This window comes from Rhipicephalus sanguineus, chromosome 7, assembly GCF_013339695.2.
Source record: "Rhipicephalus sanguineus isolate Rsan-2018 chromosome 7, BIME_Rsan_1.4, whole genome shotgun sequence".
Taxonomy (NCBI): domain Eukaryota; kingdom Metazoa; phylum Arthropoda; class Arachnida; order Ixodida; family Ixodidae; genus Rhipicephalus; species Rhipicephalus sanguineus.
The window spans coordinates 68,097,747-68,125,574 of NC_051182.1; the positions used below are offsets into that span (position 1 = coordinate 68,097,747).

Genomic DNA, 27,828 nt, shown 5'->3' on the forward strand with positions numbered 1-27,828 from the left:
TTCCCAGTGTGGACGCTTACAGACACAAGCCAAGCTTCCCCGATCCCACAAACACGGCACAACACTGAAATTGTCCACAGAGCAGCAAAGCTTCGCTACGAGCGAACAGCTGCGCAAAGCCAAAACGTCAAAAACAACTGACCCTGCGAATGTCCTCCGAAGCCCAAGGAGCTAGTTAGGCCTAACTCCTGTTTTATCTCCTCACGTAGTCCGACGCTCTCGGCGGCTGCAGGACTTTGCGCGTAGCCTTCGGTTATGGGGCCGAGGGCCGAAGCGATGTTTATTACTGACCAATGGGAATGCACAGCGAAAACCTCGGGTGCTTCGACGGCACCGTAAAACCGGTTCGCGCAGCAAACCAATGAACCTCGACCCAAATAACCCGTTTCACCCCGGTCGAGTTGCGCATCAAATGCCAGTAATACGGGTAGTCTGTGTTGGCTAACGTATTTTATTTCATTCGCTGCTTCCGCGCCGGAATGCTCGCGATCTGAAAGACCACGCAAACAAAACAACAATCGCGCGGTAGAGATATCGGCGGGGTGAAAAGCCCGAGCAGCCATCTTACGTCGCCGACCGTGCAACTCGGTGCGCGGCAAGATTTTGCGCATCGCGATCGAATGGGCGAAGACGAAAAACGTTTCCGCTTACCCTCTGGGGTCTCTGAACGACATTGCTGATCGGAACAGCGTCAGTCAGTCAGCGAAAAGTTAAAAATTAACTAGTTAATTCAGCGCTAGTTGCAATCGCTGCGCGTCTGTGCCTTATCAAAACACTGACACGCGGAACAACACGTTTGTTTAGAGGATGTAGTACTCGAGGTTACGTACAGTAGCAAAGAATACGGCGCCTTCGAGAAGCCGAACAATTCTCTACAAAACGAAAACCGATATACATTGTCCCAATGTTTATTTGAACAAAAAATTACTCGTTACAATTGACGTAGCGCCAAGCGGCGGCGCTACTTCACGTAGCGCAAAAGCCTTAAAAATGGGCGTCGTGAGGCCGCTGCCATTTGCAAAACAAGCGCAAGAAAAATAAAGATCAAAATATTCCATTGACAACTGCACAGGCTTGCCGGTCTACGCCTAGCACAGCCGACATAACGCTACTTCATAGCAGTTTAATTTCGATTTTACTGCCCCGTTCAGGCCATCGGCTTTCCTTCAGCCTTACTTTCTAATAGCCTTCAGGATAAAGTGAAAATTAAGTTCTGCAGTTTTGCGTGTCAAAACCACGGCATGCGCTTGCTACCGCGAACCAGTACGCGTTTGTTATTGCGTCCTGCCTGCGTCGAAACGCCGTCGGGCGTCGAACCCGCGTCCTCGATATCAGTGCTCGTATTCTGAAACGATTACTTTCGGAGATATCAGTGCGCGCTGATTGGCTGTAAGGAAAGGCGGGCACGAAGTTGCTTCAATCGTTGCACATGCTGGAATACACGTCATGCTATGCGACATTGTCGCCCAAAGTTATCTCTGAATGCGGCGTACACTTACCTGATCAGGGACGTATTTTTGCCACCATTATGTGATGCGGCTTATGTGATGGGCTCACATCTCAGTGTTGTAGAGGCACAAAAGGAATAAATAATAAAAGCGTGACCACTATTGGTCAATGTTGTGCTCTTTATTTCACCAGCCGTCTTTTCCAGGTGCCAAGGTGAAATGCGACGGGAGCCTCGGCCGATTTTCCACATCTCGGTCCTTGTACGCAAGCACCCTGGTTCGAAGTGCGAAATATAGCGGCAAGGGTTGAAACTGGGGTGGGTCAGTGATATTGCATTTTGGCGCTGTCCACAGCGCACGCATACCACGAATAAAATATGTAAAAAGAACGAGGGAGGCAGGAAGAATGAAAGGGTGCCAACTTCCAACAAGTCTTAAAACTGGTTTAAAACGCGTCCAAGCAGTTTAAAATTAAGTCGGAAGTTGGCACTTTTACACCCTTGCTTATCGACGCACTCTTTTATTCGTAGTGTACGAGTGCACTATGAACACCATCAGAAAGTGAAATATCAACAGAAAAAAAGGAGCGAGGGAAGGGGGGGGGGAGCAAAAGCTAATATGGTTACCAAAGAATTGAACTAATCAACTCGTGTGGAGGGGTCTTGCATCTTCAAAGAAACTCTGACAGGGAGGTTAGAGGGCTGAATATGGAACAGAATGAACGGTGCCACTGGCAACTGAGGGGCCGGCCTTGCGCGGCTTTTGTCCTCTGATGACATTTCTTCCGGCTCAGGCCCGGCCCATCACCTCTGGTTGGACTGCAAGACGTCCAGCGTCAGCACAGTCAGGTTCATTGGCTGACCTGCACGAAAAGTATTACATAGTGATGTTCAGACAGAACACATTGCTAACGGCTTCCAATGTCGAGTGATAGCACACGTTCTGTCTGCAAGTGGCTCACTTTGCTGCGATGCTGGGTACAAGAAAGGTACCACGATGGAAAAATAAACGGCGCAACTTCTAATGCAAACAAAAGACAATCTGTTTGTCTCCTTGCATTTTGTGTGCGCAAGATGCGCTGCTTGTTTTTACATCAAGCACCCATACCGCCTTGCCGAAACGTTTGTTCTCATTCGGTTGGACCTCCCTCGCCACTGTTTAAAGTTTACGGTCATGGCCATGCAAATTTTTTATGGTAATCGCGGCCGAGGACTATTGATGTTGCATTCCAAGAGCTGTTTACTAAAGAGCAAAACGATTTTTCTCATATTAGTAAAGTACTCTTTCTCGATACCAAAACACCACGCTTGCTGCAAGAAGACGCCTGCCTAGTAAGCGAAAAAACACACGTTGCCACCCTCATTTTGTTTTTGAACAAAATGAGGGTGGCGACGCCACCTTGAAGTTTCCGCACCATTCGCCGTGACGTCACATGTTTTGACGACGCCTACTAGGGACTACGTAGTTTCTGATCGGTAAAAATGAAGTACCATTGTCCTCTGAGGGGCTCACAGACTAAACATACCAAGTTTAGGGTAATTTTGTTGAGCTAATGGCACCAAAATAAGATAAGTACACTTTGAAATCCGTGACCTCACGCGGGGAGATATCGGCGCGAAATTTAAAAATGAAACTTTGAGCTTGATTTTCTGCTCTATTAATAAACCTATGGTGGTGAAATTAACAACACGAGTTCTCAGAGCACAATTGATTGATCTAAACCAATTCATTGTTTCTCTTTAGTGTCCCTTTAATCTACATTTTTGCATGCATTGCGAAACTTTTTCTTTTGGACCAAAGTAGGGTGGGGGCGCTGTGGTGGTACAACTTGAGTTCATGTTTGATATCAGCACATCAATATACATAATCACTCAAGTTTTCATAATCTTAGCTTCAATAATAAACACGTTACCGTAAAATTCCGAGCAAGCACCCCGTCCAATTTCACCGCTCATTTAAAATTTTCATGCCATTCAGAGAAAGACTCCTAACCCCCTCCTCCCGTTCTGCACCCAGATTGTGCACTGCATCCATGCAAACACTGGCCTGCCTGAATCCCATCCAATCCTGCTTAACAGCCTGATCTCAGAGCACCTGCACCTGAAATTTGCCATAAAAATTTCAGGTGAAGATTGCTGATTGCCCCCTAAACCTAGCGGAAGACACCCATGAAGATGTTCATGGGTCTTACGAGCAAAAGCGTGGCCTTCGATATCTGTATTTCAAGATTGTGTCTATGACGACATAGTCTGCAGTAGTGAAGCTCGGAGATCTGTGCTTGTTGCTTAGAGCTGTTGTGTGGGCTCATCATCGGAGATGATTCCATGCCATGCTTAAAGCTGTCTTGATCGCGTTGCCATAGTGTTTCTTGCGTTTGTGAGCCATCGTGATGTGCTATGCCATGAATGAGAGCAAGAAGACTTATGAGGAAGTCTACATTTGCCCAGTTTTTTTGTTTTTTTCTGGCGGGAAAACTACTGATGCCATTTGGAATTTTATTGCCATTCCAAAGAAGCACCCCTGCCACCCCCCTCCACTTTACCGGTAACTTCAACTTGCAGAGGGGTGGGGCGGGGGGCTTGCTTGGGATTTCACGGTATGTCTCAAAACAACTTTCCCCCCTTATTAATAAATACAAACAACAACACACTCAGTAAACCAGAGACAATCAAGTGAAATGCCGTTTCCTGATCTACAGTGACTGTGCTTGCTTCAGTAACTGGCTTACCATCCAGCATTCTGCCGTTGTAGGCCTTGAATGCCTTCTTGGCGTCGGACTGGCGGTGAAAGGTGGCCAAGGCTGTCCCAACTGCCACCATCCGGGCATCGTGCATGGGACCAATGTACTGGAACAAGTCCTGCAGAGACAGAACACGAAGGGAAAAAAAAATCGAGTCGATTCGTCCCATCGGCCATGCAAACACACGAATTAAGCTTTTGGAGATGGAACAAATTTCTGTTCATTTAAATCTGGTTGATTCGATCTCGACCAAAGGTTGCAGCAGGAGGCCCCCTACACATTTTATGGGACAAAAATTCCGTTACTTTGACCCTGAATTTAGTGAATACAGTAGACTCTCTAAGCAGAACCTGAAGGGACCAGTAAAATATGTTCCGTTTAACAGGAGTTCCTTTTCACTCGGATATGAGCTGGGCTGCGGCATACAGGTACAAAACCAATCATATTAGCGGCAATTGTTCTATTTATGCAGGAGTTCTGTTTAAGAGATTTCCGTTTACTGAGAGTCTATTGCAATTCAAGCTGTCTGAACTATAAACTAGAAAAAATGACAACTGCAGCAGAGGTTCCTAAGTCTGGAGCATCTGTCCTGGCAATGCTTTTCAAAGTACAGTAAACACATCAAACATGCATCACCTCCCCTTGAAAGCACTTAGCTTCAACCTGCCCCAGAAAGACTTTAAAGGGGTACTGACACGAATATTTTCAGTTGTTTTTTTTGCGTCAAATGAAGGGTCAAGCCCTCAAGAGCCTAGAAAAGGTAGCGCTAAGCGCGAGTGCGCCCTGAAAAAGTAATTGCAGTATGTTTTTAAGGGGAGATGCGGGTCAAAGACACTTTTTTTTTATTATTCAACCTAGAGCAATGCAACTTGGGGTATTTGTAGAGATTTTTATGCTGATTTCAAATATATAATTAGTTTTCTTGTAAGTTTCATACTTTTTGTTCTGCACCATGACAAATGTGTAAAACATAGGCCTTTTAGCCCCCCTATTTCGATCCTTAAACTTCTATACATTTTGCCAATTAGTAATGGCTCATATTGTTCCATTTGAACTGTAGAGTGCCGAAAACTATCCAGAAAGTGCATATAAAATATTTGCTAGACGTGAAAAACTGAAGCATGGGAAATCCATTATTACGCCGACCCCGGTAAATGTTTACTTGCGGATTTTCTAATATGCATAACAAAATATGGAGATTTTTCGAGGAGATAACGGCACTCCTCACACATTAGAGAAAATTTGGGCAAAATTTCATGCAGATCCGAGCACCAGAAATCCCAAAAACAAGAGGGGCACGCTGAAAAAGTTGCCAAAAAGTGTGTTTTGAGAAAAACAAATTTTAAAGTTAAAGTTGGATGTTTATTTATGAAACAGGAAACGAAATCCGATCAAAATTGCACACAAAAGAGGTAAATTGTTCTTGTAGTAGCTACTGCCACTAAAATGAGCCAGCGCCATAAGTTTCTCCTTCACAGCTCTTTCGAGCAGAGTAGCTATTGCGCGACCTGCCGCTGCCGTATGTTCTGCTTGTGATCGGTCCGTCACTCGCCACCCCTACGCTGGCCTCCTCGCTCAGAGCAACTCGCCGCAACGTATACAACATCCAATTCTAACTTTAAAAGTCATCGAAAGAATACTTTCGGGGCACTCGCTGTTCTCGCATTGCAGTTCCAGAAACGACGCCTTTACGTTTGCAAGCTGGATCTCGGACGCGTATTCCCGAACGATGACACGTTGGACACACTGCACCGATCACGAGGATGTTCAATGCTGTTATGTCAGTGATCAAGGAAGACTCTTTCTACCGTGATCTTTCTTCGTCGTCGAAGAGTCCGATCTTCTCTTTGAGAGGCCCTGACATGCTCGAACGCCGCGGCAAACTCGTCGGAAGCATCCCCGTCGCCGTCGCTAGGCCTCGCGACAGCAGACGCTTGCCGTTCGGCGAGTGTTTGGCTTCAATTCGCGCCGGCGTCCTCAAAATTTGTTCACCGAGCGATATTTCACTGGCCGGTGACTGCGCTTGCTACGGTTCTCTTCATCCATGATGAAAATAAATACGCGAGAGAAACGTTCAGCTGCGCAGCTCGATGAAACACGGACCCTGCAAGCAGGCTTCACAACACACAAGGCGTGCAGCAGCCAATGGCAGTCCCCGATCCATACCACGTGATTTAAAAGCCAGTCGCAGCGCTCGAAAAGCGCGGCAAAAGCATGCTTTTTTATTATTTCTTGCGCTTCTGTAGCGCGGGAAACCGTGGTTATTTGAAGATCTCCTCATGCGATCCACAATGGCGAGCGGCCGCACGTTATCGGCCGCGAGGCGCTAGAAGACGTCACACTTTCGATCAAGATTAACAGCCACCTTATGCTCTTTAGACGCAATTTTAACGCATTTCCAGTTGAGTCTCGACTTTGATTTTTATTTTCAGAACAGTAGAGATACTAATCTTAACAAAACAGGTGAAAACAAAAAAATCGATAATTTTTTTTTAAAAACTCGCGTTTTTCGACCCGCATCTCCCCTTAAAGGTTAGTTTCGGTTCGTACTGTACCCTGATGCCACAACACTGTACGAGCTTCTTGTCACATGCTCGCACAATATATAGTGACGTTTCCACGGCCGCTCCGCACCGTGGCTCCATTGGTGATGCACAAGCGGCCATCTTGGAAGTTTTGGTACCTAACGTCATCACAACTAGCCAGACTGCTGCGTGAAGTCACCAGAATTTGCACTGTACCCTGACGTCAAGCTAGTGTCGATATCAGTAGGTGCGCCAGGGAAAAATTGACTTTAATATCAAATTAAAATATCTTATCAGCATTTGTGGAGCTTCCCACTTGCTCAGAGCAGTCTTTGCATGCAGGAGATTTGCATGGCAGAGTAAATTCACCTTGGAAAAATGGTGTCAGTACCCCTTTAATGGAAAACTGGTATCCCATAATTTAATATTATTAGGCTACTTAAACCCAATCCTAATGTGTGCTTCTCCAAAAGTCTTATATGATTATAGCTTGGTTGGTGCAATCCAATACAAAATGAAAACCACATGTGCAACACACAATTTACATTCAGAACCAGCCTGGTCAGCACCATCAGCATTGCCATTACAAGGTGGCAACCATGGATGACGAGAGCTCCATGTAACATGCGACTATGTGACAAGTCAGTATGCCACATATTCATTCATAGCAAGGCAACAATGACATGCCTCGTTCTGTCCGATTATAAAAAGCACACTCAAACCACAGGTTATCTGACTTGTTAAGCTAACGGAAACACATCGTCTGTTGCTTAAATTTGACCTGCTAGACAGTTCACGTGCGACTTCGTTGGCTCCATCAGGGTTGAATTTGCTGAAGTTCACAGTATTTCATATTCACTTCATTTCTAATTTCAATATACTCAATTTTTGAAGTAATACTCAACCCACAAGAACATGTATTCAAAGATAGGTAAAATTTAAAGAAACTTCACTGCCACATGCCTCCTCGGGAAGGTCGAGTTGAAGTGGCTGCAGTGAGGCATCCGTATTGTGAAAGTCTCGCAAATTCACAACCGCCAGGGGCTTCCGCCCCTTGGGCCACTCACCCGAATGTCACTCTCGGTGACCTGAGGGTGAAGGTTGGCTACAAGCACCGAGCACCCGGGCAGCGGGTCTGACGGTGAACGAGCCGTTGGTGACGCCAGCCCTCCGCCGTCGAGTCGATGCTGGATTCGGCTCAACGAAGACTGCACCAGTCAAAATAAGAGTCGATAGACGAATTACCCCGGCCATTGTAGAAACCAATCGAGCACAACACAAGCATAAAGAAATGAAAAGATGATGCTAGGAAGATCTGCTCGTCATGTTACTTGGTGTCACTCACGGCTATGGATATGCGAATAGCGATTTTATTAATAGAATTGAATCAATAGTGTTGACACCGACTTGAATACAGCCGAACCCCGATATATCAAATCTGAAGGAGATCACAAAAGGCTCAATATATAGGGAATTCGATGTATAAAATATTTGATACATCAAAAATATTTCGAGGGGACATTACAGCTTTTTGATCCACAGAATAATTCGTTATCTGTGGGTTCGACTGTACTACTTGAATACTTTTTCAATAGTAAGATAACCATTTTCAAAACAGCAATAGAATTCCACAGAATTTGATTTGAAAAAATTACTCGCGAGTTTTAGTAAAGGAACATTATGATTACTTTTAATAATAACTGCTGGGGTTTCACATCCCAAAACCACGATATGAGGGACGCCGTAGTAGACGGCTCCGGAAATTTCGACGACGCGGGGTTCCTTCACCTGCACCTAAATCTAAGTACACGGGCCTCAAGCAATATCGCCTCCACAGAAAATGTGGCTGCTGTAGCTGGTATCTGATCCCTCGACCTCCGGGTCAGCAGTCTAGCACCATAACTACTAAACCACCGTGGTGGGATGTATGATTACTTTTAACAAACAAAAGATAGTGCAATTATGTGAAGTAAGGTAAGCTTCGAGTAGTCTAGTGAATAGAACGCCGTTCAAATAGTTATCAGAAAATTTCAAACATTATCGCGCTCCTACTCACCACACATGCCAGTGGGCACGCGTGGTGAATGAGACAAAGACACTGCACAGTGCAGAGGCTCACCGTTGCCCTCGGCGACCTTCCGAGCGATGCAGCCGTGGCCGCCGCTGCAGCCATCGTGGCAGCTCGGTAAGGCGACCTCCCGAGGATGTTGTCCAGGGTGAGCCGCTCGAGGTCGTCGTCCTCTTCCTCCAACAGGCTCGCACGCCCCCCGAACAGGCCCTGCTGGGGCTTTGTTATGCACCGATAAAGACGGACCCCCACTCTGTTAAACATACTCGCACGACACATGCAAATTCTAAGGTTACATTCTGGAGTTTCATGAGCCAAGACCACAATATGAATGAGACATGCCATACAGTCAAACCCGCAAGAAAACGAGAATATATCTTATAATTCAAATATGATACTTCTAAAGAAGTTATCAGTGGGCAAGTTGGCTCCACGGCACTGCTTCACAGCATTATGCGCGATTTTTTTTCTAGTTTTTAAATTTCCACGGTTTGCAGTTGGGGGTGGGGGTTATGTGCAGGTGTGGGTTATATGTGAGAAAATATGTTATCGATGTAAACAGCACCTCAACATTTTCACAGCAAGCTGTGCAAACTCGTTGGCAGTGTGACCATTACATTAAGCTGCTGTCCCCCTTGGGGATAGGGGAGCATTTGTTTCATAAAGTAGAACCGGGCGCTGTTACGTTCCCAGGTGCTGCATTTTCCTGGCTGTTAGGTCGTTTTCGGCTGGCCCCAGTAAAACTCCCACAGGATCCCATGCATAGGGAACCCCACTATAACATAACTGTTCTGACATCGTACGTTGTGAACTGGCCCTCCAAGATGGCCCAGGCGGTCGTGTTGACTTTTCATGTGGCTTCGCTTGGTCCGATTCGTGGCTTGCCAATCGAATTGGCCGCCAGAAGCGGTGAGGGCGACATCGCTGTGACACATTTTTAAGTCCCGCCACAAGAAACACAACCTCCGAAATCTGTATTTTTCATCTGAACACATGGCATCTATGACGTGTTCGGGTGCTAGAAATTGGTTTTCATGCATTCAACAAAAGTACGGACTTCGAGATTATTTTTGTTGCCCGGAGTCATCCTGTTTGCGGAGCCAATGGCTGTAACCACGCTGGATTTGTTGCCGAGATTTGCACGCAGTGACGACGCCGAAAGCTACATGGCACTGCAGGTGCTTGAGAGACACCTGGTACGGATCGGTCGTGCTAAAGCGTGCCAGGCAACGCCGCACGATTTCTTCAAGCGAAAGGTTTGAAATAAAATTGAGTGGTTCTCATCCCTACTCTAATTTCCCAGTTCTCGGCTCTTACGTTTTATTTTTACAATCCCGTGAAAAAACATAACGTATCAGCGGGGTTGTACTGCAGCCCCAAATGCTACCCTTCACTGCAGAGGTTGCCCAGCCTTGGCATGCACAACTGCACAGTGGCAGTGCAGGGCCTGGATGCTTTACGAGGGAGGGAGATGACATCACCGACAAATGACGTCATGGATGGCTGTGCTCGTTATCCACAGGATAACTTCCCCCATGCTTGAACACCCTTTTTAATGAAAAACAACAGACAGTTTCAAATGTTCCACATTCTTATGTTGTCACTTGTTGAGAGATCCCAGTGTCTTGCACCAACCCAAATTACTGTGCCCCGTCAACAGTCAATGTATAAACTGTTCATGATCACATGAAGTTGTCCAACCACAACAACATTCCTCTGACCTTCGCAATTCTTACACGAATTAACAATAGAAGAGTTATGACTTAAAAGGACTTTCCGAGGGCCTAGTTGTGCATACTTATAAAAATTTACTGTGCGCAAGAAGATACAACACACAAGAACGATATGCAAGGGACAAATGCTCGTCCCTTGTGTATCTTGTGTGCTGCGTCTTTTCTTGCGCTCAGTAATTTTTTTTTAATAGAAGGATCTTTCTGGCCCCCCAATGTCATGTGTGCCGCGTTTAGTATGCGAGTGTCACATGTCTGTTACTACCAGCTGGATCACAGGTTTCACCTTTGCAGCATTAAATATTAACCGGTGGCCAATGTGTTTGAATACCATAATCTTAAGTTATGACAAGGCCTCAGACACGTTAAGCCTGTCAACTTTACCTATGCAGCAGACATATCAATCTGTGCAAAATGACGAATACAGCATCAACTGCGAAGCTGGAACTGATTGGGCTGCGCAACTGCTGCTTACCGACACAAATGGGTTGGCCGTGGTCACTGAAATGCCGTGCGGGTTCACCTGGATCCGTTTGTTCCGGGCCAACGGGATCTGCGTCAGCAGGTTATCTTAATTCCACAAATGCCTCGCGAATGCTTTTCGTTACAATTCAGCGCTGCATCATTTGCTTGGCAAATGAAAAAGCTTCCAAATCTCGTCAGGTGAGGCAATGGTGAAGCCCGATACAAAGAATTGCTTCCTGCCGAAAGTTAATTTGTGCAATAAATAACTACTTTGAGAACTGCTAGTAGGAATTAAAGTTTTTTGTGAACAGGTTGTCTGAAGGGCCAACTGCAATGGAATTTCACTTTGGCCAAGTTTGTTTTGAGTCAGTGGACTTATAGTAAAACAGAGGCGTTTATCTCAATTGCGAGAAAACTGGAATACGCTCAATAACATGCTGTACTTTGACATATCACTTTTGAAAGAATATGTACCAATTTAGAAAGTGTGCCTCATCAAATACATTCTAGCCTTTTGAAAGCATGCACTGCACATACAAAAGCAATAAAAACAGTTTTCAATAATCTTGTTTTTTTTCCTTCACTTTTATACACTTTCCGCCACAACATATTTCTTCATTTTCAAAGCATCGTCAAGCAACTCAGAACAGTTGAGTCTACTGCCTTGTATTAACACACAGTGGCAGTGGAAGAAATTTGAGCACATGAAGCGCACTGGAAAATGTGGACACGTTGAAACACATTGAGTCCTCATTACCGTCACTAGCCAGTGAGGTATCTGGTCAGACCAGCCACGACATCTTCATTGGCGACCTCCCAGATAGTCTCAATATCATCATTGATGGACTGGGCTTCGGAGGTTGTTAGTTGCTGCCATCCCACCACAAACAGCACCCAGAAAATCAGAGAGCTGGCTTCAAAAATGTGAGTTCCTCGAAGGATTCATCCCACTCGCCAAGTGGAATGTTGGCACCAGCCCCACTGGAAATGTCAGGACCACAATGCCAAAAGTAGTTTTGAATTGTTTCTTTTTTTTTTTCACCATTAATCTATAATGCAGTTGGCATGGTAATAGCGCCAAGGAAATTGGTTTTGAGCACTTGGCCAGTGTCGAGGCTTTTTAGGATGGTCATTGCCCAAATGATAACATTAAAGGCTACAGCGCGGTTGCACAGTAGTTACTGGGCTGCTGACCCAATGGACGTGGATTCGATCAGAGTTGTGGTGGTTGCATTTTGATTGAGGCAAAATACTAGAGGCACGTGTATACTGTGCAATGTCAGTACTCATTTAAGGGGAGACCCTGCTTCTGAAACATGTTTTTTGTTTCTGAGCATATTGTTATGAAACTTTCACAGCTTATGTATTTTTATGTGCTGATTTCAAACATGTAATTATTGTTCTAATACAATATGTAGTTTTGAAACTATTAAATAGTCTTTGTATTGTTAGGAGCAGGCTTTATTTCTATACTGTGAGAGTTATCAAGTAAATCAGCATATCACAATAACCTGGAATGAATACTCTGTGCAGTAGAACAAGAATGAATGTTCTAGGCCCATTTGAGCAAAAGTTATGGTACGTTAAACATTTGGCAAGTGAGCGATGTTGAGCTTGGTCAAACTGGGATCAAGCTGGCAATGTGCAACATACCATAAGTTTTGTTCAAATAAGCCTAGAACATCCATTCTTGTTTTACTGCATGGAGTATTCATTCCAGGTTATTGTGATATGCTGATTCACTTGATAACTCTCAATTTATAAATAAATGTTGCTCCCAACAATATACATGAAATACAGTCGACGACCGATAATTCGGACTCCACGGGGAACGTAAACAAGTCCGAATTATCGAATGTCCGAAAAAACGAATGCGTCAGAAAAAAAATACTTTTATTGACACTTCAGGGTCCCGGTGGCCGAAAAAAGTTGTCAATGCGTTGCTGCCCGCACTTCCGCTTACGTGCAACCAAGTCCGCCTGTATCTCCGCCAGTGTGATGTGATCGCTGTACGATGGCGAGCTGGTTTCGTTCGTGAAGGCAACGCGTCTGTGCGGCGCACTTAGCGGTCGCACAAAGAGGCAGCATGAATGGCGGCGCGGCGCGTTTGGGTTCTCGCCTATTAAATGCGTCACTACGCATGCAACTGCACCACGCCACATGCACTATCGAGCAGTTGACTGAAGATGCATATCGTAAGGCTTGTCAGCGATTGAGCCGTACTGGCGCGTTTGCCACCTGCCGCCATCACGCCTCCGTGCATTTCCACTGCTTATCCGGCCGCACGGCGCCGTGATAGCGGCCCCTTTGAATTTCCGGTCCGCTTCACCCCATAACACCTCGGCATCGCGAGAAAGCTGACTTTCGGACTCTGCTACTGTTGCAAACAGGTTGACTCGCGAAAGTGCTGGTTCGAACCTACGAGATGATAGACGCGGCAGAGGTGGGGGCTTCAATTATTGCCTTTCGGACCTGCAATTTGGGCAGAAAGTCCGAAAAATCGGACGCTGAGGAGTTTTAGCGTTCGAAATTTCCGACGTTCTTGACCATTGACGTCTATGGGGCTGGTGATGGTGCCGCGAAAGCGTCCGAATTTTCGGGCATGTCCGGAAAATCGGCAGTTGACTGTATCTGCCGCGTTTCATTGTCGTCGGCGCGGCCTTCGGCGCTGGCTATGAGGGCACCGTTGGCGCCATTTAACTCAGATCTTTTGAGACAGCAGAGCGTAAAATAAAGCAAGTCTCAAGATAAAAATGAACGCGCGCGCAGAACGCTTTACCGCAGACGCATTCGACAGAATGGCGGCGATAGCGCGGGGATACAGGAACCAGAATGTAGGATGTTCGCGATGTCGATAGGATTTCCCACAGTTGACCAGTGCCTCCAAGATCGGCATTTCAAATCACAAATCTGAGGCATAAAGTAGCGATCGAAATAGAGCCTCATAGATCACCAATTAGCTTTCATTTTAATCTCTGAGGCCATACTTTGTATGGTACGGGTGCCGGAGGAGATAATGGCTGGCGATTCGGCGTGCGCGACAGTCTCGGACAGGGTCCAGATTATCGAATGTAGATCTCGCAGCTGTCCGAAATATCGGTCGTCTTTACACATTACTTCTATGGGATCATCGGCGGTGCCGCGAGACTGTCCGAATTACCGAGCATGTCCGAATTATCGGTCGGCGACTGTATTTGATATTTCGAAAACAGCATATTGTAATAGAAAAATAACTGCATATTTGAAATCAGAACATAAAAAGACATAAGCTGCAAAAGTTTCATAAAAATGTACTAAGAAATAAAGAAATATGTCTCTAAAACAGAGTTCCCCCTTAAAGAACCCCAGGTGCTCAATATCTTTGGCACCCTCCACTCGACGTCCCTCATAATCATATACACTCAAACCTCATTATAACGAAGTTACATCTTACACGAAAACAACTTCGTTATATCTGAAAATTCGTTATAAAGGTATATTTCTAACACTGTATGTATAGCAAGACTATTTTTCATTTACTTCGTTATAACCGATATTTCGTTATATCCGTGTTCGTTATATTGAGGTTTCAGTGTAGTGGTTTTGGCACGTGAAACCCGAGCAATTATTCAGGCTACAGCAGCAACATTGTGTTCAGTGGTAGGGTACAAAGTTCAATGTTACCAAGGCTGACACTGATATGGTGAGCCGCGCAGCTAAGAAGCAGCAAGGACAATTTTTGTGCCGAGGGTCACCAAGTTGCCACACGAGAACTTGAGCAACTTGTTGAAATGTTTGCCCATAATTTCTTGCCTTCCAGTTAAATGTGTAGGTCACCGAAACAGACAGTGCATTTCATAAAGGGATATATACTGAACAAAAACGGAAAGAAATGTCGAAAACGTCCAAAATCCACTCTGAAGATGCGCCCATTTCAATAAACAGAGTTGATTTCACATGTTTTCTAACAGTTGGCTATATATTTGGAGGATTTCGAACGTGTGGCGGCTGCACACTAGTGCGTGCGGAGCTGCGCATTCACTGTTGTGACACCAAGCGTCCCGATGGCGGAATCAGGGTGCACGTGTTCCCGTCCTGCTCTTCTCCTTCCTCCACTTTTTAGGGGCGAAGCTCCTCTTAGTCTAACCTTGTCACGTCTCCGTTGTCCGGCGTAACCACCTTTGCAAACTGCCCACTACTTCGTCTTTGCAAACATCCCACTACGACCCATCACCGATCCTTTGCAAACTGCCCACTACTTCGTCTTTGCAAACATCCCACTACGACCCATCACCGATCCATTACTTCACCGACCATAAAGCCGTTATAATGAAGGGGAAACGGACGCCACCTTTGCAAACTGCCCACTACTTCGTCTTTCCAAACATCCCACTACGACCCATCACCGATCCATCACTTCACCGACCATAAAGCCGTTATAATGAAGGGGGAACGGAAGCCACGTCTAGCTACCACTTACGATTAATAAAATTTCTTGTACGAATATGTACAGTGTTTGTCACGCCTTTGATGATGCACTGGGCTATCACTTTGATTACTGCTGGGCGAAACCACTGAAGATTTCACGGCGTAACCATGATTGCTTCAGGAACTTCGCCCAAGCTCTTCATCATTCACCCGTGGATATTTTCACACCACTCACCCCCTTCTACAAAGGCGCTGAGTCATGCCCCACCTGGGAGCACTGTTTCCTGCTGGTGCCGTTCGTACTGGTTCTTGTAACCTTAGTGGGAGCGGAGCGGGTTGGGAGAAGCGGGTGATGTCTAGCACGCTCGTTTCCAGGGGGCAAGCTTCACTCCCTCTAGATCCCAGCGTGGCCTCTAGGCGCGGCAATTTGTGAAAAACGCATTAACTTATTTTCCTCTAGCTTCTGCCTGAAATGAAAATTACGTTAACCAATTTCAGCATTGAAGTGTTCAATTGCGCTGAAAATCTCGGTGGCAAGCTTTGTTAAGTATCCCTTTAAAGGGACACTAAAGGCAAATAACAATTTATGTCAGAGTGAAAGCCCAATGTATGACAACTTCTAAAACGGCAATGTTATCAACAGCAGTGCCCTACCTACCGAGAAATTAAGCTAAATGTATCACATGATGAGCGCCACGAGTGGGACATTTTCGAAGTGATCCCGATGACGTAGGGAAGTCGGCCTACAATAAATCACTGGTAATCAAACTAGCAGCAGTAAAAAAAGAACATTCCGAGCATCAAAAGACGTAATAAAATGCTGTTTGTTCGTTTCCACTTAATTCATGGAAAACAAAACCTCCGTGGCGTTGCCATGGGGAACGGCGCGCGTGGTTCAAAGGTTCCGTTTTCGCCGAACTGTGCCTCGCCCGTCTCAGTGGTAGTTTCGGGATCGCGTACTGCCGTTCGTGTTTTGCGCGATCGTGAAAGTCGCTCTGACAGAAAGTTCGACAAAATGCCGCATGCCTGTGATATTGCCGGATGCCCGAATGGTGCACAACGCCAGTGCTGCAGCAAGGAAACCGGTGTGTCTTTTCACTGGGTGCCGCGGAATGAACCCTTACGCTCGAAGTGGCTTAGTGTCATGCCATTGCGCCAGTGTGCTAAACAGTCAAAACCTCTGCGTGTGTGCTCGCTGCACTTTCGTACTGAGGATTACGAGACCAACCGCAACTTGGTGACGGTTTTTAATGTGCCCATCCGGGCAAGTCTTTGCCGCAGCGCCGTTGTTGCTACTGTGGGTCCCGCTACTTCCGCTCGGCTGCCACTAGTGTCGGCGGCCGCGCAGTAAAAGCGGGCAACGTTGGGCACGGCAGCAGTGACGTATGAGAGTCGTATTTTCAGGCGGGAGATTTGAAGCGCGCTAACGCGATGCGGACCACTAAGAACGTGATTTTATTTCAAAATAAGCACTTCCTTGGCACAAAAGCAGTGCTACGAGGTTTCTGGACCGCTATTTCAACAATCAACGTCGACTTAATATTTGCCTTTAGTGTCCCTTTAAGCTTCACAGCAATTTGCTCTTTGCCTGAAGCGCTTGAAGCTCGGCCGATCCACTGATGTCGGAAGTGAGCAATACCGATAGCCTGGCATTGTTGACTTTTTCATGGCGGGACTTGTCACAACACGCCAGCACACCAGCATTGCAGTGTTAAATGCGTAACGAGGTTGATAACTTGCCTTGATATCATTCCAGGTTTGTGTGATCTACCAGATACTACAGTGGACATTTATCGTGATGCTATCATTGGCGATTGCTTGGCCGATTACGTTGAGACTTTCTGTGAAGCGCTGCAGCCAATGAGAGCCGGTCCTAAAGTCACGTCTGCCGAGCATAAAAAAAAAAGCAAAATCCTTCGCTTTCTGGTCGATCATAAGGCCAGAAACAGGAACGTCCTGCGACATAACATCAAGGATCCACTCGTAAAGGGCCGCTTCAACATCTTCATGTGCAGCTGGCTGTGCGTGATTGCCAGATGCCGCAAGCAGCATGCTTCTTGCGCACCTTAGCCCTAATCCCAATCTTGTACTTTAAGGGGAGACGTGGGTCTTGAAAAGTGTGTTTTTAATAGTTGGCTGAATGGAATGAAATTTAATACACTTATTCAGTTTTTTCTGCAGATTCCAAATCTCTGAGTAGATTTTGAATAGCTGCATTAGAACAAAAGATATGCTAGTTCTATAACGTTTTCTAGCACAATTCTTACGGGGATTTTTGGCAACTTTTTTTCGTCAAACACAAAAGCAAAGTATGCGGCAAGATTGCCAGAAAGCTGGTCTAGCCGATGATGCTATTTATTTTCTTGTAATATTGTTTACCAAATAATAATTCTCGATGAACATAAAGTGTATGAAGCAAAAATTTTTCACTCATATTTGCGTCCGTTTCTTTTGCATTCGAAGTTCGATGAAAACAATCAAATTAGCATCATCGGCTACACGAGCTCTCTGGCAGTCTTGCCACATATTTTGTTTTTGTGTTTGACAAAGCAAGGTTGCCAAAAAGTACCATAAGAAATATGCTCTCAGAAATTTCATATCGTTTGTTCTAATGTGGATAATAAAAGTCTACTTGAAGATTTGGAATCTGCAGAAAAAACTGAATAAGTGTATTAAATTTCATTCACTTAACCCAACTTATAAAAAAAACTTCTTCAAGACCCACGTCTCCCCTTAAGTATCATTGTACTCAGCGTGCTTCTCGGGATGCCGTATGCCATGGCAACGCCAGACATCTTTTGTGAGAGATACAGTAGAACCCCGCTGTTACGTTCCTCACTGCTGCGTTTTCCTGGCTGTTATGTCGTTTTCCGCCGGTCCTGGCATAGCTCCCATAGGATACAATGTACAGTCTACGCTCGTTATAACGGACCCGCATTCAACGGACTTTCGGATACAACGGACCATTATTCAGCCTACGTTTGGTCTGTGTATTAAATTAATGGAGCGAAGTTCGGTTTTAACGGACCGCGATACAACGGACTATCGGCTACAGTGGACGAAATTACCGGCAATTTTTGTCGCAATTGGGCGCATAAAGCGGACTTTTGCCATGTTGACGCGGGCTGATAACAGACTTCACCACGCCGCTCTCTGCGAGCTAAAACCACGGTAATTTTAAATGGCAGCTGGCAACATTGGTGGCTTCCGGCCAAGCCAAGCCTCCAGCCAAGCCAGTCTGAGAGCACGTTGGCGACTTTGGTTATGCACGGACGTAGCTAGTTGACGCTATTTTGTCGTTGTGTTCCCGTGCTTGACTGTTTTGTCTGTTCGCAAATTTTGAGGTAATGGCCTCCAGAAAGCGGAAGCAAATATCGATGACCGACAAGCTCAAGATAGTAAACGCGGTCGCTCACGGTGAGAAGCAGGCGGACATCGCAGTGTTGAAGTGTTGCAGCTGAGTGAAATGCGGCGCAAAGTGATAACAGCATCGTTAAGGGTGCTCGCCAATCGCTGATCACTAATTTCTTTTCAAAGTAACTGTAAATAAAAAGTTTGTGTTTTGTATTAGATGTTCGTCACTCATTGTAGTAACGTTGTTAGACATCGCGACCTATGTTTTGAAAGCAAGACGTTCCGGTGCTCCGAGCAGGTGAGTTCTGCTGTCAAATTAGAATTTTAATGCGAGAGGTGCCTTGGTGCTGCTCAGTTCAGAACTCTCAGATGAACTTGGGGCCGTCTGGCGATCCTTGGAACGGAGGGGGAAGGGGGGGGGGTGCGCTCCCGGCAATAGGCGTCCCCACTTCAGCAGATATGCCTTCCCGTCCTCACAAATAAGAATTTATTCGAAGCCGATCAAAAGGAGCGTATGAAAAAGCCTACTAGAAACGTTTTATTATCGGGCTAAGCTTCGTTGCTGAGCAGGAGCCACATGGCGTCCCTGCATCTACTGTAACGGCACTGCGCTGCAATTTTGTTAATAACCGTTGCTAGTGATTAAGTCTTTTGTAAACATGCTGGCGAATGCACTCAGCGTTCACCAGCAGAACTAGCCTGCTGCTGAGCGAAATCGGAGCGATCGTCACACGGTAACGCAATCCCCCCCCCCCCGCAAAGTTTGGATATTACGGACTTCGGATAAAACGGACTCATTTTGCCGGATTATGATGGTCCGTTGTAACGAGAGTAGACTGTATTGGGAACCCCACTGTTACGTCGTAACTGTCGGACCGTTCCCGTATGATACGTCGTGAAGTGCACTCGGAGCCGATCGAGTGACTACTGAAGAGAGCGGTCATTGGTGCATTTTCACGCAGCTTGGCCTCGTTTGACCGTAACATTAGCCGCATGAGAAGTGCAAGCAACAGGATCTTTCGATTGATGCAAACAAATGCATCGCCTTCGAGATTCGAACTGCAAAGATGGCATCTATGACGTAATTGCTCGCGAAAGCAAGGCCTTCGAGATTGGCATTTACTATTGACAAAAGCATAGCATTTGAGATTTGTATTTCACAAACATGGCGTCTATGACGTAATTGCTTGCGAAAGCAAGGCCTTCGAGATTGGCATTCACTTCTGCCATCGCGTTGGCGTAGACTCATCATCTTTATTTGTCGGATGACGGGAGGAGTTCGGGCTGGTTGGAGCTCGCATGGTCGTGCGCGCGGTTCGCGGTCGGACTCGCCGCGCTGGTCGTGATTGCGTGTGTTTAGTTCTTTCATGCCTACAGCTGTTGGTGTTAAAAAAATCACATACGTTGATTACATTTCTGTGGATGAGGCCGTCCCCAGCTCTGCGTTTCTATCCGCCGACTAGGTCGTGGCTGAGCGCGCCAATTTTCGTGCTGCTCGTAAGCATTGAAATAAAATTCTGTACCACTAAATATTTTGTTGTTTTTCCTGTTTTTCGGCTCTTGCGTTTCCCGTCTCTTATGTTTATTTCCTACGGTCTTTTCAAAAACGTATCAGAGGGGTTCTACTGTATACTGCGTTTGTTACTTCCAGATTCATGGAGAACAGGTTACTTTGTTTCACGGCAGCCAACACCCTAAAAAGGGGAGTGGAGGAGCACAGTAAAGCATTACGGCAATACGAGAGACGAAGAACTGATACTCGACGCATGATGATCATGAACAATCGCTGGACAAAGCACGTGACAAAAAGCGGCACTTTCCAGTCACTCCGCACAGTGCCCTTCCGGCCAAACTGCTAGTTCTCCCGCACGTACTCAAGAAAGGCCGCCTCCAAAGGCAATGAGAAAAAAATCACAGCATATCCATGGAGTGAATGATGATGAGTGGGCGAAGCTGCGGAGGTTCATCGGTAAACCGTGAATCTTCCGTGAATTCTGCCCAGTACATCATCACCGACGTGAGATCGGGCGCGTTTATACTAAAGGTTCGATGAGTTATGACGACTTGCAGCTCACTTTAATTTTACATGTACGCTGTGAATTTTCATTGTTTAGAAAACCATTGCTTTAGAAAAATCTGGCGTCTTTCGTTAAGCAGCTGGCGTCTTTTCATTTTGCTTTAGAAACATCTAGCGTTCTTTCGTTCTGCTTTCACAAAACATCTGGCGTCTTTCGTTGGTTTATTTCATCAATCAACGGCGTTTTGAACAAAATTTTTATTGTTTAATCACGCACAGGAGAAATCTCACCAGGCACTACCTTGGAGGTAAACAATGGCTGCTAATGGGAATGAGAGACAGAAGAAGTCGGCTTTTAGCTAACACTTACACTTCTACTTCTACTAACGTTTCCTACTGGAACATGCCAATGGCTGCTAATGGGGAATGAGAGACAGAAGAATTCGCCTTTTAGTTAACGCGCACGCTGCGAATTTTTTATTGTTCAACAACGCACAGGAAAAATCTCCCACTGGCACCACCTTGGAGGTCAAAGCGTAAGACTTGTTACGGACTACGACTACTACTACTACGACGACGACGACTACGAGGGACGAACGGGTGCCGCCTTAAGGAGCTTCGCCCCTAAAAGCATACTCCTTGGAGCGGGCTGTGCTGCTGGATGTTCGATATATGAAGTTTCGTGGCTATTTTCTGAACACAGCCAAAGACTTCCCTAGCCACTGATGTCAAAGCATCCTCGTGTTCAAAAACAGTTTGCTATAAAGGATAATTTGATTTTTTTCCAAGTTCAATACAGTCTAGTTTGACTGTACCCCTGAAGCAATCATGGGAAGACCGTAGGATTGCAGTGCTTTTTTAGCAGCCTCCAAACAGCATCCAAGCGGATGTAGCCACATGACTGTTGCCACTATGAGGTAGGTACAGGCATTGCGCTTCCAACACATTTTTCTTTTTTTTTTTTTTTTTTGAGAGTGTCGCATATGTGTTGTCCGTCCGACACACAACTGCTCCTGTCTAACACAGTGGCTTCTGTACAACTGAGTTCCTCAAAGTAAAGAGTTCAAAGTTTGTGCTGTGTATCTATGGCATTATGAATCTCTTTGAAACGAGTCTTAAGCATACGCTTCCCTCGAGGTAGAATGTCGACACTGCAGGGGGACCATACCTGCAGTGGGTTCAACACTTTGGATGTTGTGCCAATGTCATCCTACAAAACACTCTACACAGTAGTGGGAAACAAAAAAACGCTATGCTTTATCGGGACCTTACAAAATGTAAAGAAAAAGGTACTCACACGTTCGTCTATGTCCCCCTGGGCGGCTTGTATTTGCTGGTGCAGGAGGAGAAAAAACAAGAAAAAGGTGTCCTCTTTTTCACTTTCAAAGATTTTCATCAAGCACAGCAATGTGTGCAGTTTGCACATAAACTGCAAAGATGGCACCCCACGTTCAATGTGAGCACAGCATTTTAAAGCAACTCAAAAGACACTGCCGTAAAATTCCGAGCCAGACCCGAGCAAGCGCCCCCTTCCCCTTTTCGGGAGATCTGAAATATGCGCCCATAACCGAGCAAGCATCCCCACTCCCCCCTTCCTGCCACTTTTTTTTTCCAAGCTGGTCACCGCTACAGAATCCTGCAGCAACAGTTCCTAGGAACCCAAGTTCTGAGCGTCTTTAAATATGCGCATGATATCTTAGTACTTTTACAGTGTGGTGCTTTGAGGCTGCATTCTGAGTTGTCACAAATTGTCGGAGCACTTGAAGAACGTCTTTCCCCCAAATTAATATACCCAAAATCCACAGCCGTTGGTTGATTTGAGCACCATGAGCTGCATAGTTACAGTGGCCGCCGCGGGATGCCGCCACGTGCACACGCATGCCCTCTTGACCACACTGAATGTAAGCCACGCATTCGAAAAAAAAAAATGAAAAGAAAGTTCTCAAGGTCATTACGTGCGTTGACAAAGGGACGCATCTTCTTGCCCCCTTGCCATCCCCCTCCCTGCGTAGCTTTCAGCACACTCGCTAGTACGAGAGGAGAGAGAAAGCGCTTGAAGCGTGCGACAAATCCCTGTAACTCCACTCGTACTTGACGGATTCTAAAAATGTTTCTGACAGTCAATTCGTGAGCAAATAAGCCCTTCTAATGAGGCCATTCGACGATTGCTTGGAAAAGTGTTGCCGGGCACCTTGAAGGTGTGAAGGAAAGCTAGGGCTGCGTGTTCAGACAGCCTACCTGCATAGCCGCAAGTCGCCTGGTGCCACTGATGAGGCCCCGCCTCTGGTTAACCAATCCCGCTCCGGCAACCTGAAAACGGTATCGCAGAAAAGAATAATTAGGCGGATACAATTCCCATGTTGCAAAATATTGAACACTACAAAGCGAAATACGACAAGAGGAACTCATATTTTTAATTTTCGTGCTGTGCAAACATGTGATCTCATGAAGTGCTCATCCTTGTACAACAGCTGACTGTTCTTAGTTAAGGTGCTCTAAAAAGTAATTAAATTACATTATAAATTACACCTGGCCCAAATTAATGACATTCCACAGCTATTACTTTTGAAACATAATGAAATTACTTCGAGGTTACATTAACAAAAGCTCATCATTCATGCTCAACACATGCGCATTTTATTTGAAATATCTGAGATCTTTGTTCAACTTACAACGCTTCAGGTTTGGCACTTAAACTGACTTGCTCTTGTTATTTTTCTACTTTTTTTTGTGGAAAAATTTTCACGCCATATGAAAAGAGGGCATGCTATATTTTAGCCGAAAGTAACGAGTGATTTTCTTGAAATTACTAGATTGAAGTAACTCATTACATTACTCATTTCAGCAAAAAGTAGTTTATTTCTGTAATTTCATTACTGCCAAGTCTGATCATAAGGCAAGCCATAGTAAGGGACTCCAGAATAATGTTGACCACCTAGGTTCCTTCAAAGGGAGTCTACAGAGAAACAATTAATCAGTTTAGACTGATAAATTAACTCTGAAAACTCTACTACCATTAATTTCACCATTATAGGTTTGTAAATCAATGCCCAAGTTTTGTTTTTTAGAAATCTCCGCAAGTGATGTCATGAACTCTAAAGCATTTTTCTCGTATTTTGGCAACATTCACAAAATGGAATTTCCCGAAACTTGATATGTTAAGTCTTTGGACAATGCACTTAATTTTTATTGCTTATTAACTATGTGTACCCTAGTAGGTGCCGTCAAAATCTATGAAGTCAGAGTGATTGGTGCAGCAACTTTAAGGCGGCGGTGCCCCCTGCATTTTTCTATTGCACATTTTCTCGCTTACCACGCGTCTTCCTGCGGCAAGCCATGCCTAGCAGTGCAATTCCTTAGCCACAGAGCCAACAAGGCAGGTCTATGCTTTCGTGCAGCACTGTACCAGAATAAAGTGTACTGTAAAATCCCGAGCAAGCGCCCCCCTCCTTTTTTCGAGAGACTTGAAATATGCGCCAGTGACAGAGCAAGCGCCCCCACACTCCCCTCCCGCCATTTTCACTGTTTCATTCACTGTTTTTGAAACAGTGAATGCACGTGTACTGAAAAAAACACTTCATTAAAAGCACGGGGGTGCATTTTTTTATTCTTAGTGGCTCTTCATCCACCATCTTGAATTTTGATCTGCGACCGAGCAAGGGCCCCCCTGCAAATCTTGTCGGATTATCTTTAACCGTAGGGGGGGGGGGGGGCGCTTGCTCGGGATTTTACGGTAGAGACACCAGCCGTGGTGGTCTAGTGATTATGGTGCTTGACTGCCAACTCGAAGGTCGCGGGATTGAATCCCGGTCATGGCGGCTGCATTTTCGATGGAGACGAAAATGCTACGGAACCATGTGCTTGCACTTATCGTAAAATCGCGAGCATAATCATATCGTCGTTTCTGGACATAAAGCTCCAAGAATTATTATTAATGCAGTGTAGAGACAGATGGAAGGTAGTAAGATGGATGCGAGACCTGTGCTGGCTGTCTCAGATTCCTCATCTGGAACCTCGGCGATGCCCGTGTCTGTGCGACAAGGTTGCGGCTGGCCGCCAGAATACGGTCGCTGCGAAGCCCACTGCCGCTGGCAATGAGATCACTTCGCATGGTGTTGAGGCGAAGGCCACCCCCAGCTGTACGAATACCTGTCTTGACGATGCCACGTGCAACTATGCCACGTGCAACCATTCCACGCGCCGCCATGCCACGCACGGCCATACCGCCACGCGAGGTGACGCCACGCGAGGTCATGCCGAGACGGCGTGCTGCCAAGGTAGGGGCGGCTGCAACACGACCCGCCCGTGCATTGAGAACCTCGCGAGCGTCTGTCACCGGACGGCGCCTTGGCCCGCCGGCGACGCCGAGGCGGTTCGCCAGACGGCTGCTGACCATCTGCAAGAGAAAAGGCAGCTGCTCAAGCACTTGCATGGGAAAACATTGGCAGGTTGCCTCTATTGCTTCTCACACACATCAAAGTTGGCAGGAATAATGTGTAGTCAGGTCATGCGAGAAGGCCATTGTACATTGCAGTGGCTGTGTTATGAGCTGCACCAAAAAGCGCTGGTATGGCCAGAGGGAGATGGACACACACAAACACACACAGGGTTGTAGTCTGGCGAAATGTCCAAGTGTGAGATGACAGGAACGTTCAGCTCCCTTTTATGAGCAAGTGTACATGCCCCATCTGTGACAGTGAGGTCATGGAGTGTGCCAGTAGTCTCAGGGACTTTATATGTCCGCACAAAGCAATGCCACCTAGAGGGATAACAGAGAAGGAGAAAGAAGCGAAGAAGCCTCATACGGGAAACACTTGTAAGCCGTGAATACCCAACAATGCGGGTAGGTGGAGAAAACATTCGTATGCCAATTAAATTAACTAGCACGATGTCTGGTTGCACAGGTAAAAGCTAACACATCTTACTCGACGATCACGAACATGTTCTTTCTCAATGCTGGGATCAAGGGGCAGCGGGTTAGCCCCATCGACAGCCCTGCTGCAAGCAAACATTGGCGACATTTCACTCCTTCAACTAGGGCAACATGCGAGCAAACAGGTGCTGTCATCATTGCCACAGGAGGTGAACAGAGCGCCTCCGCCTACCTGGACCTTTCCCTCTCTGGTGGTAACAAGCTAACCAAACCCGCATCTGCACTGTGGTGTCACGTTACAGCGACAGGGGCTCAATGCTGTGTGTGGTAGCTTGTGGCAAGTGAGAGGCGTCGTTTTCATCAATGACGTGTGGGTTCCTGTGTTGGAGAGAGGCAGACTTAACAACCTTCAATGCTTGCTGCACCTGCCGAGGCTCATTTCAACAAGGTTGGGTCCTGTATTTCAATTTACAAGAGGTACTGTCGCGCTCTATATGACTTGCAACGCGGCAGCGAGTTACCCCACGAGCTCAGAAATTGTGCATGGCTTCAAGTTGCCCCTATTTCCACAACTAAATGATATTTTCTTATTGGGGATCATCCCCAAGTTACAGGACATGATTTAGTCGTGGAAATAAATGCTAGTGGAAGCCATGAGCAGCGTTTGAGCTCGTGAGGCCACGCACTCTCGTTTTGCAAGTCATATTGAGTGCAATTGTCCCCCCCCCCCAAATACCATTTATGCAAATTTGGTGGATTCTTTACAACGATGCCAATACGGCATTTGGGAGCCAGTGGTGAACGTGCCCATGGAAATTTGATACAATGCTCCATGCAGTGCCTCGAAACATAGAGGACGACCAAGTTGTCCTGGTTAATCTAGAGAGACATCCTACAGGCAATGCTCGAGGGAACAGCACCCATTCGCTGGTGTGGCACCCAGATTCACGGTGTGAAACGTCACAAACCGTTTTCACACAGATACTGTAGCACGACCCAATACTGGCTGACTCACTCAGTGGCAAAGTGTGTCTGATAGTAAGGAGAATTTGGAGGCAGACATCTCAAAGATAGCCTCTCTTTCATACCAATGCCGTGTACAGTGTTTGCTTAATGCATTTGTTCACCAGCACGTGAGCACTAACTTCATGGCGATAGCATCTGCTTAAATCGACCTTGTCTTGTTAAAGGTGAAAATAAAACACTTGTTTCATGAAGTAATTAAAAAAAAAAGTGGTGGCAAGATCAGCGTGAAGGCCATCTGTTCAAAAACCACGCTCGGCGGGTAAGCGCCCGATTTGTCTGCGCTGACCTATGCTGAAAACGTGCTGTCCACGTTCGTCAGGTTATACTTCTTCCTGAGAAGCAAGTCGGCTTTCCGTTGCACGAGGAAGCCATCTACTTGACATAAATCGAAGGGGAAACTATGCGTTCCGACAACCTAGGACCGTGTCTTTAAAGTACACAAATCTTCCTTGAAAATGACTCGTTACCCGACATACGTACTACTAACGAGGAAAACAACGATTCGAACCTTACAATTCACGTGGCACAGAGTTCGAGTGCACGAAGTGAGACACAGAGCAACGCAAAGCACTTCACTTCGACAAAGGCCTTGCTCAGCTGTTTGTACGACTATGGCTCGCCCAGGCGTTTTCTTTAAAATCTAAGACGTGCACAAAGAGAAATAAATGCACGCGATGTGTGAAGCATACAAGCAGTGGTAACTCCGAGTCGAAGAATACGAAAAGCTGTATTCACGGGTCGTAAATTTGCAAGACCGCGTGTACTATTGCGGCGCAAGATGCGGCGCCGTCCTTAGATCCCCTGTCTAAGCGAGGCCGCAATACGGTTGCGCGAAAACACGAGCACTTTCTCTTAACACAGCACAGCGAGGAATTCATCCTTGGAAATCTTGACTAAAACGGAAGAGCGAAGGCGCCCGTGGTTTGATGACAGCGGTTGCAAGCAAGGAAAGGTGTAGCTTGCGGCGCCAACTTAGGACCGGACGCGAACTTACCTCGGCTTGCGGGTTAGCTTAGCGTCTGACGCCGGCGTCACGCCTTTGAGGGACCTCTCGGACGAACGGTCGCGGTGAAGTCGCTATACCAACAGGAATCAAAGCAATCAAAGCACGGCAGGACTATCGGTAACTACGCGCGGATGGATGCAATGCGCTCGTGAATGCGCTCTCTTCTTCG

At 46.2% G+C, this 27,828-nt stretch overlaps 2 protein-coding genes across 4 annotated transcripts in view; both read right to left on the minus strand.

Annotated features, from left to right (window-relative positions):
• The window catches only part of LOC119399504 (uncharacterized), a 35,855-nt gene extending 35,043 nt beyond the window's left edge, over window positions 1–812 (minus strand). The window contains exon 1 of one of the 2 annotated variants that reach the window (XM_037666306.2): window positions 652–812. In XM_037666306.2, the coding sequence (XP_037522234.1) occupies window positions 652–674 (23 nt within the window). In that variant the 5' untranslated portion in view covers window positions 675–812. Of the gene's footprint in view, window positions 1–142; window positions 281–651 lie in introns of those variants that run through there. The other variant, XM_037666308.2, reaches the window with a different exon arrangement.
• Window positions 813–1,614: 802 nt separating this feature from the next.
• Window positions 1,615–27,828, minus strand: LOC119399506 (polymerase delta-interacting protein 3). 2 transcript variants are annotated; one of them, XM_037666309.2, is made up of 9 exons: window positions 27,648–27,828; window positions 24,734–25,150; window positions 22,993–23,064; window positions 22,052–22,087; window positions 10,987–11,064; window positions 8,833–9,000; window positions 7,781–7,921; window positions 4,177–4,306; window positions 1,615–2,310 (listed from the first exon to the last, which is right to left on the minus strand). In XM_037666309.2, the coding sequence occupies exons 2-9, from the start codon at window positions 25,148–25,150 to the stop codon at window positions 2,252–2,254; spliced, it is 1,101 nt and encodes a 366-aa protein (XP_037522237.1). In that variant the 5' UTR covers window positions 27,648–27,828; the 3' UTR covers window positions 1,615–2,251. The 2 variants fall into 2 exon arrangements, with proteins under 2 accessions (XP_037522237.1, XP_037522238.1); XM_037666310.2 differs by lacking the exon at window positions 10,987–11,064.

What these genes read in the sequence shown, in the direction of transcription:
- LOC119399506 (XM_037666309.2), bottom strand. Translation starts at nt 25,150, where the DNA reads ATGGTCAGCAGCCGTCTGGCGAACCGCCTCGGCGTCGCCGGCGGGCCA. An exon ending in ATCTGAGACAGCCAGCACAG is followed by an intron (nt 23,065 to 24,733) that starts GTCTCGCATCCA and finishes TACCGTTTTCAG; the next exon opens with GTTGCCGGAGCGGGATTGGT. An exon ending in CAACGGCAGAATGCTGGATG is followed by an intron (nt 2,311 to 4,176) that starts GTAAGCCAGTTA and finishes CTTTTCGTGCAG; the next exon opens with GTCAGCCAATGAACCTGACT.